Below are 18,444 nucleotides of genomic sequence, written 5' to 3' on the forward strand. Positions count from 1 at the left end.
TCATAGTTTGTTATTTTATTATACACTTTATAAAATGTCCAAACACAAACATCCACCGCCCACATCTTTCGTAACAAGATGATCTGGCCATTTTCTAAAGCAAACCAAATTGATTTTTATACCCTTAAGATATTTCTCTCAAATATTTATATCCCAACTACAAAAATGGTGCTGCAAAGGGTACAGAAAGATAAATGAGGCATTCTTGCTGGTTATAGCACAAACATGACTACTAAAGAACTGAGTAAGGGGGAAAGTTACCTAATTAAAGAATGGAATGTTTGTTACCTAGGACAAGTATAGCTGAATTATTTGTTGTAACTGGCACCTACCCTAAAATAACTGGTTTGTAGGGACAAGGGCACATGAAATAGTGAGACTACATGTGCCAGGCAATTGCTTATACTTGTTTCCAGAAGGCACATATTTCCTGCACCCTTTCTTCATAAGTAAAGACAAATTAGAGAACCCACTTTTAGATTCTGCCCATTTTGAGTTATTAACTGCGTAAAGAAAAGATCAGTTATGTTGAAGGAGCAAGTAACAGAAATATTTTTAAACCAACATGGTTAAGTGTTAAGATTTTTAGAAAACAAAATGTTTATTAACATAATTTTAAAGTAAAGTCAAAGGTAATAAATCTTCTGTGGTAATGATTTAAGTGCAAGTGATGCTGGCTTTCACATTCATATCCTTCATTCAGAGAAAAGGCAGATCAGTTGTTCTTGAACAAGTCAATGCAGCTCTGTAAGAGGGAGACATTGTTCTGGAAGAAAAACAAGTCAAGGTAGACCAATGAGCCAATCGAATCCAAGACTTCCTACACGTCTGTAAGAATTAAACTCAAACCCACCGACCTAGGTTTTCACAAGATTTAAAGCCAGTCAAACTTGGTTGGTGTTTTACTTCATTAAATCACAACTTAATCAGCCCTGGTTGGTGTGGCTCAGTCGGTTGGAGCATAGTCCTATACACCAAAAGGTGCTGGGCTCAATTCCCAGTTGGGGTGCATGTGGGAGGTAACTGATCGATATTTTTCTCACATCAATTTTTCTGTCCCTTCCTCTCTCTAAAATCAATTTTTTTAAAAATTAAAAAATCACAAATGAATTAGTCTACAGTCCTTCTCGCCCGATTTCATGTTGGTAAGATCCTCTCCCTTAGGTCTGGGATTGATCACAGCTAAAGAGCTAGTGGATGCAGTTCCAGCACCTCCACCATCCCAGCCCCAGGTTTGCACCAAACGCAGTCATGCCAATTCTGCTTAAGTGAATTAACCTAACTACTACATAAATAAGTTGTTCTTTGAAGATAAAGGCCTTGAGAAGACTAGATAAAAAGTTGCAGCCCTAGCCGGTTTGGCTCAGTGGATAGAGCATAGGCCTGTGGACTAAAGGGTCCCAGATTTGATTCTGGCCAAGAGCACACGCCTGGGTTGTGGGCTCGATCCCCACTAGGGGGCATGCAGGGGGCAGCCGATCAATGATTCTCCCTCATCATTGATGCTTCTATCTCTCCCTCTCCCTTGTTCTCTAAAATCAATAAAAATATTTTTTAAAAATATTTTTAAATAAAATATATATTATATATATATATATATTTTTAAAGTTGCTAAAAATTAGTTATGGGTGGAATTTTAAATGAGATAACAAATGATAAATATTTATATAGGACTTCGCACAAATTGTCTCATAGTTCTCACTTTAAAGAATTCAGAAAACTTAAAATACCCAGAACATTATAGGTATAATTTATGTACGATACTTTAAAACTCCAATTTAAAAGGACCTGGACTTAATAGACAAGTGAATAAACAAGTGAATAAACACATCTATGTTGTAGTGACAATTCCCTCCTCCAATTCCCTACTGCCCCAAGGGCTGACCCAGGGGCCCTGGACCAGACAGCACTTTTGGGGGGCCAATCTCAGCTGTACCCCGGAACCTCCCAAGAAAACCATACCCAGAAGTCTGAGTGAATGGGCCTGGGCAGCAAAAAATCTTAAAAATTCCCTAGTAAAGTTTAATGTGCACCCACCATTGAAAACCTTTGTTCTCCAACTTTTCTGTGCAAATTAAGCTAGACATCAATATATATTTTTCTTCCTTTCTAAACCAAAAAGGAGTATCAGAAGACATTTAGCAAAACTAGATGACAATTTATTTTAAAAATTGTTTTCCATGAAAACTCCAGATAATTAAGAGCTGTAAAATGGTATGATAGGTGTGTTCACAAATTATTAGAACAGATTCTTCAAAGTGTGGTACACAGAACTTTGAGAAGGAGGCAGGGTAGCCACCATCAAGAATGCTCTTTTCAAAAGCAATGTTTCACCAAGACATTATGAATTTGTTTTGCAGTAGAATAAACATACTGTAACAACTGGCTCCCACCTACACTACAGGGGATTAAAGCCACAAAGCAAACCCCACCTGCTTAATGATATTGGGATAACTGGAAAATAATTAAAAACAAACAACAACAACAAAAACGAAAAAGTTGTTGGCTTAATCTGAATACTTACCCTAGCATGCTTTATTTCCAGTTCAGACATTTCAATTAAATTCTTTCTAAATGCTGCCACTCTCTTTCGTTTGAAATTGCTTAGTTCTACAAGAGAGAAAGTTTCAAAAAAAGTTAACAATTTTCATCTTTAACTTCCAAATATCATTCTTACAAATAAATGATCTCCAAAGCTTTGAAGCACTGCCATATTTTCTCACATCTCTATTATCTCTGCAATTAGTACACATCCCATTCTATGGACACTGTAATATGCTTGCCATTACCTTTAAATAAGCAACACCACTCAATCACTGAAGAATCAAAATTCAGAGGACTATTGGAGAATCTCTGAGATGAGTAGCTTTGTCCTTAACCAAAGTTTGTAGACAGAGGGTTGGGAGGTGGTGAGCCACACATACTTGAACCAATGGCTTTTTTAAGGACATTTTAAAAAATATATTTTATTGATTTTTTTACAGAGTAGGAAGGGAGAGGGATAGAGAGTTAGAAACATCGATGAGAGAGAAACATCGATCAGCTGCCTCCTGCACACTCCCCACTGGGGATGTGCCTGCAACCAAGGTACATGCCCGTGACCAGAATCGAACCTGGGACCCTTGAGTCCGCAGGCTGATGCTCTATCCACTGAGCCAAACCGGTTAGGGCGTAAGGACATTTTTTTTTTAATTCTGAAAACCCTTCCCTGCTCAAATTGGTGCGGTAGGGTACTTAGGAGCAAATTTATCCTCTCGTACCATGTCTATACAGCACTGTCCAACGGAAATATAATGCAAGCAGCCACATTAAAAACTAAAAACTCATACACAAAATTTTTATACTGATGTGTTAATAGCCACATCTTGGCTAAATGGGTCTTCCCAGATGTCAAGATAAGCTCCCCAGGACCAAGACTCTACACACTAACCCTTCTGTCTCCCCACACCATTGTTTCTCTATGCTCATTCAACTAACTCAAATCTGTTCAGCCACAAATCTTACAAAGAACTGGGACCAAAGTTAAGACCCGTTAATCTCTGAATGGTAATATGGTACTTTTAAATATCATACATCCAGGCTTATCCTAATATATAAAAATCAAGGGTCAGTAACAGCCAAAATGACTGAAGGCTCGACCAACTGGAAGTCAGTCCTGCAGTCAGTGCTGGGTTGCCGTGGTGACCCAGTACTGACTGCGCTGCTTGGGTTGCTGCAACCCAGCACTGACTGCCGAGCGGAATGCGGATCAGGCCCAGAGAGAGGCCTAAAGAGAGGCCTCTGTGGCAGCTGTTGATCAGCCCTTGCCTCTCTTTCTCTCGAGGCCTGGCCAGCAGCCATGCAGCCTCTTTCTCAGGCCTCTGCTGGGGCTGCTAATCAGCTCCGCCTCTCTGATCAGGCCCGTTGATATGCCTGGAGATGCTGACTGGCATAGAAACCGAACAACCAGAACCAAATCTGAGTGAATTGCAAAGGCAGTGGGGGCTGAGGGTTTTAAAGGCTTTCCCCCTTTTAAAGCAATCCTATCCTATATAATCTACCTATAATACTAAAAGGGTAATATGCTAATTAGACCGGGTCTATCTGCCATCTTCTGGACATCCGACTTCCTTCCGGACAAAGCCATGGTGGTGGGGGACAAGGCAGAGGCCATTAGGGGCTATCAGGCCAGCAGGGGAGGGCCGTTGGGGGCAACCAGGATGGCAGGGGAGGACAGTTGGGGGCGAGATCAGGCAGGCAGGCAGAGGCAGTTAGGGGCAATCAGGCAGGTGAGTGGTTAGAAGCCAGCGATCCTAGATTGCGAGAAGGATGTATGACCACTGGTTTAGGCCCAATTCCACAGGGTGTGATTGGAGAGGGTGCAGGCTGGGCTGAGGGGAACCCCCCCCCACCCCCCCCCCACCCCCGCACAAATTTCGTGCACCAGGCCACTAGTAATTTGAATAAAGAGGATAAAATCTGTAACACAGGAACAACCTTAGGTAATAAGGACAGGCCTAAATTGGCACCATTTAAAAACTTTTTTTCTTTAATCCCCTTCTCTAAAACTCTCAGAGCCACTAAACTTTGGCCTATATCAGTGATGGCGAACCTTTTGAGCTCGGCGTGTCAGCATTTTGAAAAACCCTAACTTAACTCTGGTGCCGTGTCACATACAGAAATTTTTTGATATTTGCAACCATAGTAAAACAAAGACTTCTATTTTTGATATTTTATATATTTAAATGCCATTTAACAAAGAAAAATCAACCAAAAAAATGAGTTCATGTGTCACCTCTGACACGTGTGTCATAGGTTCACCATCACTGGCCTATATAATAACCTAAGATTTCAACTCAAGTCATTTTAAAGTGTGTTCCTTATAAATTTAAAATAGCTGCTAAAATGGGCAAGAAGAATAGGGCAATAAGGAGGAGGTTTGATGATCCTCTCCCATCAGTGCTGTTTCTCTCTCTAAAATCAATGAAACTTTTTTTAAAGGAGCTTCCTTTTGAAAGAATTTAAAAGACAGCTACTTGTGTGTCTGCATGCCATCTGCAGTTTTTGTACAGAGAAGTTCTGCTCCTTATAGTTAAGGCATTACAGTCTTGAATACGTATGAGCCAAGACAAAGGAGAATTGTACTACTGTTCATGGATAGCTACTATCAGGACACTTCCAAATATGCCTAGATTTTTTAAACCACAGGAAAGGAAAAAAGTTTTGAGAAAACAAAGTCTTTAAATGAGATTTGGATTTCTCAAAGGAACCTGAGTTTTGAGGGGGGTAGGAACATGTTTTGAGGTTGTGTCAAGTATAGACTCACTATAATTAAGTTTGTTCTAAAAGACACATTACTTTTTGGTTTGGCATGTTCCATGGCCCCTAAGAACTACAGGGCAGTGAGATCCCTTAAGGAAAAGACGACATGGTGCACCATCTCCCCTCAAAGCAAAAATGGGGGAAGGCAAGAAAAGCCCTGTGGACATGGACTGGAACTACATCATCAACATGGATTTATGAATTTTGAGGGGAGAAAGAAGCCAAATGCACGTGCACATGTGTGCACACATCCCTATTATTTCCTCGCTGTCAGTACAAGGGCCCCGAAGCAGAGATTCTCCAGAATCAATGAGCATATTTAGCACCCAATCTTGTTACTAATTCCTTAAGTAACAAGAGCTTGGGCTTCTGAAAGAAATGGCAGTTTCCAGGCCTGGAGACGAAAAGATGTAGGATTAACATAGAACATCTAACTGTTCAAAAGAATGGGGGGCGGGGGGAGGGCAGCCAGCATGGTTCATTGGTAGAGTGTTGACCTATAAACCAGGAAGTCACAGTTCGATCCCTACTAGGGGACATGCAGGAGGCAGCCAATCAATGACTCGCTCTCATCATTCATGTTTCTATCTATCTCTCCCTCTTCCTTCTTCTATGAAATCAATAAAATTTTAAAAAAAGAATGGGGGGGTATGTCATAAGAACATGTCAGCTTAAAAGCACTTCCTCACTGGCTGGCTGAACAATGAGTACCAAAATAGCTAGTATAATAAAATTCAAAATTATTTTAGAATATAGGAGTCCATCTAAAGAAGAAATAGGGAAAAGGGGCAGGCTTATACTTTAAAAATTGATGTCAATTTAGCAATGAAAAAAAAAAATTGATGTCAAGTGCTAATTTGGAAAGGGAATGCTAGAATTGGAGGGAGGGGGAAATCACCTCCCAAATCTCATACAACCACAAGGGTAGAGGCTGGTTCAGGCAAGAACCAACATAAGCTTTTAGGGGGAAAGTTTGATGAATAAGATATATGCATGGTCTTAAATTGTCTCCCCATGAATTAGTAATTAGTGGCATAGAAAAAAAAATATCAACTATACAGTGAAGAAATATAACAACACATGTCTAGGTAATAAAAATTAATACCCTCAGATACCATACCCTAAGAAGCACATTATTTATATAGTTTTCTGTTGGAAATAGATAACTGGAATCTAACGAGGAAATAAACCAACCTAAAAGAAGCATTCTATTTTTAATAAGAGACTATGGTCTTCAAAAAGGCAAATTATCTTTTTAAAAAATGAACAGCCCTAACCGGTTTGGCTCAGTGGACAGAGCATCAGCCTGCGGACTCAAGGGTCCCAGGTTTGAGTCCGGTCAAGGGCATGTACCTTGGTTGCGGGCACATCCCCAGTAGGGAGTGTGCAGGAGGCAGCTGATCCATGTTTCTCTCTCATCGATGTTTCTAACTCTCTATCCCTCTCCCTTCCTCTCTGTAAAAAATCAATAAAATATATTTTTTTAAAAATAAAATAAAAAATGCACAAACATTTTTTTAGGAAAAAAAGACCATAATACATAAAACTTAACCACAAACTCAAATGGTTGAAAAAAACAAAAGCACCAATCTATATTTGGCCTGTGGCCAAAACGCCATAACGCCCAAAGACCAGTCACCAGGAGGTGCACTGATGGGTCCCGCAGAACGCTGGGTCTGGAACTCACGTGATTTCGTGTACTGGGCCTCTAGTGCAGTTATAAAAACACACACATGGGAGCAAGTGTGCCAAGTTAGAAAACAGAAAGAACAAACTGTGGACAGGTAGGTGTCCACAACTAAAGGATGTATGTATGGTGTTCTTTGCACTATTTGTGCAACTTCTCTCAGTGAGGTTGAAATAATCTATCTATAATAACAAAAGCCTAATATGCTAATTAGACCAGACATCCTTCTGGAAGCTGGGGCTGCAAGAGAAGCCCGGGTCCTGGGTGCCAGAGGGAAGCTGGTGCTAGCAGCTGGGGGAAGGCCTACTCTTGCATGAATTTCATGCATTGGGCCTCTAGTTTACAAGTAAAAGGTAAAGGTAAAGAGTGGCCCTGCTCTACCTTCTTTTGCAGATTCAGAAAGCTGTTCAAATTTCTGGCAGCATTCTTGCTGGTGTGCCTCAGCCAACTTGACATCTTTGCTTTTTAACCGGGCCTTATCCAACGCTTTGTTTGAGTTCTCATAGTCAATGAGGGCTTTGGTACGCCTGTATAAGAGATCCTGAGAAGAAAATTAACAGATAAAAACATGGTAAAATATCCCAAGTACTCTAGTGCCAATGCACTACCTGAAATGTCAACATCTAGTCTACTTCATGACCCCCCGCCCCATTATTTTTTTAATTCCAAGATCAGTCTTGGAAGAACTCTTATGGCATTACAGAGAATTTTTTCCGAATTGTTCATGTGAGTCAAAAGAAAAAAAAGTGAAAACTGAAGGATTTCTTTTTCTAGGAAAGTAATTTCAGAAAATTAATCACTGTGTATTGAGCATGTGCAATTACTGCAAGGTGAGTCAAATGATGCAGATAGAATGCAAAGTGGGCAATGAGGTAGTTAGAACATTCTTATAACTCTATCCAGAGAACCCTGCCTCTGGAAGTCTACCCTGAAGACCTAATCTGAAATATTCTTTGCAATGTTGCAGCAAAGTAAGTTACCTTAGTATCTAAAATGGGAAGTTATGCCCTAGCCGGTTTGGCTCAGTGGATTAGCCTGCAGACTGAAGGGTCCCAGGTTCGATTCCAGTCAAGGGCACATGCCTAGGTTGCGGGCTCAATTCCCATTGCGGGGCATGCAGGAAGCAGCCAATCAATGATTCTCTCTCATCATTGATCTTTCTATCTCTCTCCTTCTCCCTTCCTCTCTGAAATAAAAATATATTAAAAAATAATTATAATAAAATGGAAAGGTATGCATGTATGACATCTAAGATTCAATTATGTCCCTCTTTGTATATATGCAAAAAAACTTGTTTATCATCAGCACTTAAATTCGTATAAAGATAGTCAAGAATGTGTAAAAAAAAAAAATCCAAATGTAAGACTAAAGAAACATGCCAAATGACAAATTTATTTAAATAAAACTAAACTAAGGGGAAAATAATGAATTTCTACATCCTGACAGCATTTTTCTGTTACATATTTTCCCTATCTAATCTTATGTCTGATTCATTATTTCACACAAAAATGACTTAAACATTTTTGTTCAGGGCTGTATAGAAGACAGTGGAGAATGCATGTTTCACTCTAAAAGGTCATTCTGCTCCCAATTAGTCTTGCTTTTTTAATAAATAATGCTTAATGACAACTGCAATTCAATAAAACTCAGAAATCCTAAAACCTTTTCTGCCTCAGAAATAGCCCCTTCAGAAAGTCTTCAGTTATGCACTGCATCAAATAACTCGTAACCCCCAAACTATTTATGTATCTGTCTTCTCAAGTACAACTGCTATTGATCTCAAGTAATACAAGGTAAGGATACAATGCCACAAAAAGATACATAACTGTGGGAAAATTTCAATCTAAAATGAGACTGAAAGACATGAAATGAAGAACCTCATGCATGTGCCCGCAGAACAGAACTTAAGAACAAACAGGCTACTTTCCTGTAAATGCCTGATTTACAGAAGAATCTCCTGACCAATGAACATCCACCCATGAACTTACTGCTTGAACTCTGGATGGACTTCCCACTCTTTGTACCCTCCTTGCCCATAAATCCGCTCCACACCCTCACATGTAGCTTACTATTGTTGCATGCCTTTTCCAAATTGCCATTCCTCAATAAACTCAATTTCTGATAACTCAAGCTTGCCTCAATTTACATCTCTATTTAGATCCTCATCACTTACATAAACAATCCTGACAAATTCCTATCTTCCTTCATTTTTAACAAAAATACCTCTCTAACATCACACCTCTTAAAAGTCATGGCAAGGCAGACGTAAAGAACTTACCTTAGCAGCCTCTATGTTGAGCATATAGTATCGAAGGAGCTCTGTCAGCTTTAAATCTTCATCTGAGGAGACTCGACTCTCTACTTTCTTTTAGAATAAATAAAGATCATCATCAGAGTAGATATCAACAGATTATAAAATATATAATGAAAACCAAAATAAAAATCCTTACCCTAAGTTTTTCAAACAGCTCAGCAACCTTCAACAGGTACCTAAAATATATACAGGAATGGGTAAACTCAGGAGTCTTAGCCTTTGGTGCTTTAGAATTAACATATCAAAGTATTGTTTTCATCACTAGACTTGGCCCATTCTAGTAGAGAAGATGACTATAAAGTTCAACACATTTATAGTGTCGCAATCATGGGTATTAACCTGTTGGTACACTACCCCCCCTTCAGCCATATTGCCATGAAGAACCTGTGCTCCAATTTTAATTATCAGTATTTTTTATTGATATTATGTGTGTGCGTGCGACAGAGAGAGAGAGAGAGAGAGAGAGAGAGAGAGAGAGAGATTGAGAAACATCAAATTGGTTGTCTCCCAGGAGCCCCAATCAGGGATCAAACCCACAATCTAGCTGTGACCAGGAATCGAAGCCGCCACCTTTTGGTGTACATGATGACACCCCAAACATCTGAGTCACACTGGCCAGGGTGTGTCCCCAATTTTTATCTAATGCTAAATCTGTGTTAACCAAGGTCAGGTTCTAATGAACCATCAGGTGTGCCCCAAAGCCATTAAGTATAAACTATTTCATCTTGGTTCTGCCATTAGCTGACTTCCACTTTCAAATCAGAAATACTGCCGCCTGTTACACTAAGCCTAGGTATTAAATAGAATACTGTATCACACCAAAAATGGCCGGGCTAAAGAAACTGAAAAATATAAATTTTAAAAAAACTCAAGATCAGATTGGGATCATTACATTATCCTTATGACCACTTCCATCAAATCTCTTTCCAAGATATTGTCAAGTAAAGTGCCAAGAACTATGTGGAACAGAACATACAAGGCAAACTTCAAAAAAAAGAAAACAAAAAGTAGTAGAGACATGTAATACAGACTCAATAATCACGTTTGGTACAGAAGTGCCCTCTGAGTCCGATACAAAGTGTCTGTGTGTTCAGAGAGTGTGTAAGATTTTAGCTACTAGAAACTATCTTATCTACCTTTGATAAGCTTGTACTCAAGAAAACTGAAATTATGTAGTCACTACTCACTATACTTTCAATCATACCACCTACTAGTTTTGGATTAGAGAATGTAGGGAAAAGCTTTTCCAACAAAAACTTACTTTTTGATGACTGTGGGTTCCTCTAAAGCCAGGCTATGCAGGCAGGCTGCAGTGTGGATATAGTCATCTGCAACATCTGTAGAAACAAGAATAGCCTTGTTTATATGAACAGAGCTGGCACATGAGCAAAGGTAGGTGGCTAGTGGGTGAATGATATTTACTTTTATGAGATCTGGTCATTTTGTCAGCTTTTGCACATGAATCCTTGATCCTATTATAATAGTTAATGAGGAAATTCTTCTCTTGCTCAAAGAAGTCATCTACCTCCTGAAAGGAGAGGGGGGGAAAAATTTAAGAAGCAAAACTTAAAAATATGAATATGTGTTTTGAATTAGAAGAAACATTAAGGAAATAAACTCATACATAAGCTTAAGCTCTACAGACCAGGGAAATACAAATTGATAAAATACCATTTCACACTTAAGACCAGCAAAAGTCAAGTGATGGCAGGAAATGTCAACAGAGAACCATTTTGAAGAACCATTTAACAAAGCCCAGTAACACTCTGGTATCCTAAGATCTAGCAATTCTGCGAGAGCAATAGTTCTGCTTAGTGGTTTGCTACCACCTAGCTTCAGATACTCTGTGTGTAGAGGGATGAATTTGGTCGCTTTCAGACTGAGAGGCAATACTGGAATCTGGTGGGCACCAGCCAGGGACACTAAACACCCTGCAATACGTGGGTAGAGATTAAGTCCCACACACCTTAAACGGTGCCAATGAGATCACCAAAGAGCTTCCAAATTTCTAACAAGGCCCCTGGTACTCAGCACCTATATTCTAGGCTACTTACTCAAGCCCGCAAGTGACAAAGTTAGATACCAAATAGTAGCTATTAAGGTAACACAGTTAAAAGGGGGGATGAGGAATAAAGGAATAAATCACACCTATGAGGTTAATGAGAGACTTGTATATTAATTTGATTTTCTAGAATAGTACTTAATAGTATAAATGTGTAAGCCATAAGTGCCATTAAAATTTTTCTAGTAGCCACAGGTGAAATTAACTTTAAATATTTTAGTTAACTCAGTATTATCTACAACAAAACTATCAGTGAGATATAATACATTCTTTTCTTCACATCAAGTCCTTGGAATCCAGCATGTAAATAAAATTAAAAATGTCAAATGTCTGGGGCTACCAAAATGGGCTGTGTAGTTCTGGAGACCATCATGAACGACTGCCCTTGTGGCTAATTCTCTTTTTTTAAATAATTTCACTTCTTTCCTTACAAAAAAAGGAGAAAATAAAGACTTAAGTGTGAGAAGGTTCTTATCCCTTCTCCAGGGAGAGAACAGGATATTTTGGAAGATGTTTCACAAATATCTTTTCTAAAGAAATAAAAGGTCACCTATCTATGCAAAGTCAGGAATTTTCTTAAACAGCTAAAAAGCCACTTACCTTAACTCCAGAAAAAAGGACTTCATCAGCACTTTTCACCACACTTTTAAAAAAGCCACCAAACATCTCTTTGGTATTTTTCCGCCTAACACTTAGCTGAAGAAAGAGAATGCCAAAGGAAGTGTATGGTAAATATATTTTTCTGGGTAAGTCCTAAATACTTTCCAAATAAGACTGTTTACTAGTACAGGCACACGCATAAGATAAAGACATTAAGACAAATTCCATCTTAACCACCAGATCTAAGATATTGAATATATAGCTAAACCTAAATCCAGGTCACAATTCTAAAAGTATGATGTAATAGATATTTTGAAAACTATCTGGGAAACAAGATGGATTTTTTTCCCCCTTACCTTTTTTATTGATTTTAGAGGGAGAGACAGAAACATCAATCGGTGGCCTCCCACATGCACCCTGACCTGGGATAGAACCCTCAACTGGATATGTGTCCTCACTGGGAGTTGAACTGTGATCCTTTAGTGCAGGGGTCGCCAACCTTTTGGACCTCATGGAACACTGGTGGGCGACCGCTGCTTTTGTGTACAGGATGACACTCCAACCAACTGAGCCACGTTAGCTAGGCACCCACTGGCCAGGCACCAAATCCCAGTGGCTTTTAAATTTTTGGTAAAATTTGTTCTATGTTTATTAAACTTCACTGGTTAGGAGACACTGAGGAAATTTCTAAGTTGGGATTTGCTTCATACATATTAACAGAAACATTAAAAAAACAAATACACAAGTCTTTTGTCAACAAAAGGGTAGCCTAGAAAAAAACAAATCTGGATCAATTTTAAGTTCTTTCTAATAATCCCAAACTTAACTGAGAGAGAAAACTATTCTTCAGAAGGGGAAAAAGGTCATAATCTTTAGCCTTTTATAAAAATGTCTTACATAATTGATCTGCCAGGGAGAGGAACTGGCATATACTAAAGGTTTCCACTGTGTTGGTAAGAAATTCAGAACAGCCGAACCGGTTTGGCTCAGTGGATAGTGTCGGCCTGCGGACTGAAGGGTCCCAGGTTCGATTCCGGTCGGGGGCATGTATCTTGGTTGTGGGCACATCCTCACTGTGGGGCGTGCAGGAGGCAGCTGATCGATCTCTCTCATCCATGTTTCTAGCTCTCTATCCCTCTCCCTTCTTCTCTGTGGAAAATCAATAAAATATATTTAAAAAAAAAAAAAGAAATTCAGAACACTAAAAGTCAATTTTGGACAATATGTATCAAGTAGTTTTATTTTTAACAAGTCTATAGCTTATTTGTTTTAAATATGTCTTTATTGATTTTATAAAGAGGGAGAGGAGCAGAGAGATAGAAACATCAATGAGAGAGAAATATTGATCAGGTACCTCCTGCACACTCCCTACTGGGGATGGAGCCTGCAATCTGGGCATGTGTCAATTGGGAATCCAACTGGTGACCTCTTGGTTGATGGGTAGACACTCAACCATAGAGCCACACCAGCCTGGCATCAGATATATCTTTAAAGAATAGTCTTGTACATTTTCCTGGATCATGGAAATGAAATCTTAAAAAAAAAAAAGCCTTACATCCTGATCGTATTCCAGGAAAACATGAAAGTTGCGATCTTTACTGAGAACAGGGTGAGAAGAAAGCCGCTGAAGAAAGACTTCATGGGAGGATACAGTCTTCTTAAAGACAGCAAGATATTCACTAAAAGAGAAGCATACAAGACATTTAGTTGGCACCACTCAACTGGCAAGCACTACCCCACCCAATTACTGCTCATGCCACTAAGTAAAATATCTGAATAAGGCCTAAACATTTTGATATAACTTTATGTCTAATTCAGTAATAAGATAGTTGCCATTTTGAAATCTATGGAATGAACAAAAGAGGGAAAGTGGTATTATAACTGGGGTTGATGGAGCAAGTCTACAAAGCCTGAAATCTACATGCAAACACTGCTGGTATTTAGCAGCCAACAGAACATTGATTTCTTTAAAATCACACACACAAAAAAAACCTTTAATTTGGCAGCTATATAGACAGCACAGAGACTAAAAAGGCTCAGAATCATAAGAAATTATACGACACCTAAGGACAGATGAAGTTTAAGGGAATAAATCTCATTTTGGTGCATCAGCATAATACAACTGATGAATATACTATTGAGATCCTCCCCTAAACTCCCAGCCTTTAAAAGCCCAAGATAAAGGACCCAGCACTCTCCCCATCTCAACACACTCCCACCCTTCTTTCCCGCTAAGGCATGCATCTCTCCTATCTAAAGGTCCCAGAGAGCCCTAGCTTGTATACTCAGTGGTTAGAGCGTAAGCCCACACACCAAAGGGTTACAGGTTTGATCCCCAGCCAGGGCACCTGTGGGAGGCAACCAATTGATGTCTCTTTCCCTGTCCCTCTGTTTCCACTCTCTAAAAAATAAACTAAGATAAAGGTGTCCATGAGACTTGCAACCAGGGGAGCAACTAGCAGTAGCAGCTTGTCCAAGGCTAACCCCTTGAACCTGTCTCCAAGGCCCTCTTCTGACTTTTCAGTGAGCCAATAGCAGCCCCACCTTGGCTCACTTCTGTCACTGACTTATTTCTCAGTGAGCCAAAGAAGCTTATTTCTTTCCCATAACATTTCTAGAGCCAGAGCAGCCCCACCTAGGCTCTGGCTCTCTCCTGTTGTTTCTTCTAAGCCCCTCCCTGTTTCGCTGTCCCCAGCTTTTTAAAAAAATCCTCACTCAAGGATATTTTCATGGTTTGTTTGTTTGTTTGTTTGTTTTTTGGGGAAGGGACAGGTATGTGCCCTGACCGAGAACTGAACCCGTGACTTTTTAGTGTACAGGACAATGCTCCTACCGACTGAACCACACTTGCCAGAGCACTGTCCCCCAGCTTTAATAAACATACTCTCAAAATCACATACACAAAAAATTACCAAGTGGATCTATCTCAATCTAGACATTAAAGATCACTCTAAACTTCCCAAAGGGGAACTTGAGTCTGTGTTCAGTGCTTTACCCTCATCAATGCTCATGATAGTCACTGAAATGCATGAATAATTCAGGACCTGGATGTTTAGGAGCACTGGCCCTAGACAATATGGACTTGGGGCAGAGCATTAATGGGAAGTGCTGAAATGAGCACCTAAGTTCAATACACTGATGGTAGAAGAGGGGAGGTAGTCAATATAAAGCCCAAGGATGGTTTCACAAGAAACTTTAGTGCAAATCTCCAACTATGATACAGAATTAAAAAACTATTTTTGTTTGAATTAAATTACAATCAAAGAAAAATAAACTTCCTGTGAACTTCTTCCGATCCTGCAATGTGGTTATCATTCAGAATGCTTCTCTGTAACAGCACTCACTGCAATCTAGTTTCAACTATGTTTCCAGTAATCAAACTTCAGAGAACAACTGTACACTATCAGCAGCTTGAAAAAATTATATATGAAAACACAAAGGTTTACTTCACCATGCCAGACCAGCATTCCATAACAAGTATGGTCTACATAGGGGAAAACTACTCTCACCAGTGCTTGTGGCCCAAGGAAGTCAAGGTCTAAAGCTCCAGACTATGCCCGACACTCTGAAAAACGCAGTTTTAAAGGACAGCACTAGTAACTACTATACTCGTCCCATCAAGAAGATCCACTTACGCTTCCAACTCTTGCTTCATCTTGGCAAATTCTTCTTTGGTCATAGACCCTTCGCCCTCCCCCAGTTTCTGCATCTTCTCTCGAGGGCCATCAAAGTCAGGCTTTGTAGGAGCAGGTGGAATCTGCAGCAGAGCAGGTAACTCGTGAGCATTCTTGTCCCAGCAGTGACATTCTCTAGTTAGGGCCTGTACACAGGCCACCAGTCCTGTGGTCAACCTGTCTTTCTTTTAACCTTATTGGTTTTGGCCGTTTAAAAGTGTCCTCCCCAAAACTGGGCACTCACTTGTTCAGTTTATCTATTATGAACAATTGGTAGGGTACAATAGTGTTTATGTTTAAAATTTAAACATTAACAATCAGTACTAAAATAGAGCTGATGAGGAAACATCAAGATAATAGTCTATAGACTTTAAAAAGAATTTAATTCCAGAGGACAATCAAATACATTCTAATACTGAGTGAACAGAACGTTCTTAAACATAAGTTTCAGTACTAATTTTAATTATTTTGCCAGATTCTTCAGTCTTCCTGACAGTACAAACCACACTCCTGTAAAATCAGAAGGCCTCTTCCTGCAGCCATACATTAACTCTAAAGAGGTGAACACAAGAACTGCCTCCTTTATCCCTTAAGCAGACTACAACATTTGAGAATATAAGACTGTATGTTTCCATTCATTCATAGCTACAACACTATTCTCATATTTTAGATTTTAACAGTAATGATTAGCACATATTCTAGTTGGCAGGTGAAATCAGACTTTCACAATCCATGATGAAAAATGGGTAAAAGTCTCTTTAAATAGAATGAACAGCAAGGTAGAAGAAACATGCTTCGGTAATTATTTTATTTTCCAAAATGCACTTACAATAAGCCCAGCATAGTCTGCAGTTTCAGAAAGAGTGTCATGTAGCCATACAAAGTCTTCATGCTGCCTTATAACAGAAAACTCTGGGCTCTGAAACGTGGGCAGTGTGGTCTGTAAATAAAAGAGAAGTTAACTGGTAACTACCATTTATTTTAGATAGAGTGGCTTGAATTTCCTGAGCTGCACTAAGGGAAAATCCTAAATAAAACATCACAATGAGATCCACTAAAGAACAAAATGCAGCAACACACAATCTCTCCACCACTATGAAAAGCCATAGCCAAGATGAAACATGTTCTTTAAGGAATTCTTTTCAAAAATTTCCACCTTGTACAACTCAGATATAATTATGCAGTCTTCACACTGCCTTTTGATTAACTGAGGTACGCCAATCAAGCTACCAAGGTATTAAGAGAAAAAAAGACATGGGAAAAGACCTTATAGATATTTATTTGCTTTATTAAAATCAGTTCCTGTTTCCTGCCCTGTAAAGTGGGGATAATAAAACACCACGATAAGGTTGTTATAAAAAAACAAATCCATGTAAACCTTTTACAACAGCGCCTGGGACAGGAAAAGTATTCAATACATTTTAACTACTAGGTAAGGAGAAAAGGAGGCTGGAAGTGTTCCTGAAAGAACTGATACTGCTTTTTGTCAAAGTAAAAATATGGAAACAAGCCTGGCCAGATGACTCAGTTGGGAGTCTTTTCCCTTTCACCAAAAAGGTGGTGGTTTTGATTGCTGGTCAGGGTATATACCTAGGTTTGGGGTTCAATCCCTGGTTGGGGCATGTATGGGAGGCCACTAATTGATATTTCTCCCTCCCTCTTCCCTCCTCTCTCTCTAAAACAAGTAAAACAAATCCTCGAGTGAGGATTTAAAAAAAAAAAAAAAAAATGGGAGACAGGCCTGGCCTGGTAGTCAGCTGGTTGTCCTATATGCCAAAGACTGTTTGATCCCTGGTCAGGAATAAATAAGTGGAACAAAGAATGCATAAATAAGTGGAACAAATTGATGTTTCTCTTTCCCTTTCTCTAAGATCAATTTAAAAAATTAAAATTTATAAAAACAAAAATTTGGCGGCAAAAAAATAAAAAAAGCTCTTTTGAATCACAAGAAATAAGTGGGGCAAAGGCCAAGAACTTGGTAAACATGAGAAAGCACTTCCCACACATGCAAATTAAAAACAAAGGTGGCCTTAGCTGGTTTTGCTCAGTGGATAGAGCATCAGCCTGAGGACTGAAGGGTCCCAGGTTCGATTCCAATCAAGGGCACATGCCCGGGTTGCTGGCTCAATCCCCAGTAGGGGGTGTGCAGGAGGCAGCCAATCAATGATTCTCACTCATTGATGTTTCTATCTCTCTCCCTCTTCCTTCCTCTCTGAAATCAATAAAAAATCAAATTAAAAAACAAAAAACAAAGGTGGAAGACTTCAGCTGTGTAGGAAGATGGTTCAGCCTACTTCACTTTGCTTGATTTACCTTCCTCATAGAGCAGCGTACAAGCCACATTTAACATCAGCAATGCCCTAGGGTTCCACCATAGTGGAAAATACTGCAGCAATTACACTTATTTAGAGGCTCACTACAAGATGAGGGAGGTGCTCACTTAGCAGTGGTGCTACATTGCAAACAAATGGCAACCATTTCAGTTCAGGAAGTCTCTTCTCACAGCCACTGTAAAAAACAAGGCTGCAAACTAGCACTGTTTGTATTATTGAAGCCATTCCACCACTTACCTTGGTGTGTACTGTAAACTTGACCTTATCTCTTTCACTGAGTGCATCAGGTATGTCAATCTGAAGCGAGGGATCAACATTCAAGTCCACAGATACAGATCTCAGCTGAAATACATTTTTTGGTCATTAGTTTCAAATTCATCTTAGTCCTAAAAAGTATCCTTCCAAAAATGGGAGCTAGTAATTAAAAAGCAGCCTGTACGAGATCATTTAGAACAAAGTCAGCTGAGATAAAT

General features: G+C 39.4%; 1 protein-coding gene across 3 annotated transcripts in view; it reads right to left on the reverse strand.

Annotated features, from left to right (window-relative positions):
- The window catches only part of SNX5 (sorting nexin 5), a 27,747-nt gene continuing 9,303 nt past the window's right edge, over window positions 1-18,444 (reverse strand). For all 3 annotated transcript variants that reach the window (XM_006087983.3, XM_006087981.3, XM_006087982.3), the window contains 12 exons: window positions 18,209-18,313; window positions 16,468-16,578; window positions 15,600-15,721; window positions 13,520-13,643; window positions 11,965-12,060; window positions 10,725-10,830; window positions 10,564-10,639; window positions 9,439-9,478; window positions 9,267-9,353; window positions 7,370-7,529; window positions 2,525-2,610; window positions 1-766 (listed from right to left, as the gene is read on the reverse strand). In XM_006087983.3, coding sequence (XP_006088045.1) covers window positions 716-766; window positions 2,525-2,610; window positions 7,370-7,529; window positions 9,267-9,353; window positions 9,439-9,478; window positions 10,564-10,639; window positions 10,725-10,830; window positions 11,965-12,060; window positions 13,520-13,643; window positions 15,600-15,673 — 900 coding nt within the window. In that variant the 5' untranslated portion in view covers window positions 15,674-15,721; window positions 16,468-16,578; window positions 18,209-18,313 and the 3' untranslated portion in view covers window positions 1-715. The remainder of the gene's footprint in view (window positions 767-2,524; window positions 2,611-7,369; window positions 7,530-9,266; window positions 9,354-9,438; window positions 9,479-10,563; window positions 10,640-10,724; window positions 10,831-11,964; window positions 12,061-13,519; window positions 13,644-15,599; window positions 15,722-16,467; window positions 16,579-18,208; window positions 18,314-18,444) is intronic.

This window comes from Myotis lucifugus, unplaced genomic scaffold, assembly GCF_000147115.1.
Source record: "Myotis lucifugus unplaced genomic scaffold, Myoluc2.0 scaffold_42, whole genome shotgun sequence".
NCBI lineage: Eukaryota > Metazoa > Chordata > Mammalia > Chiroptera > Vespertilionidae > Myotis > Myotis lucifugus.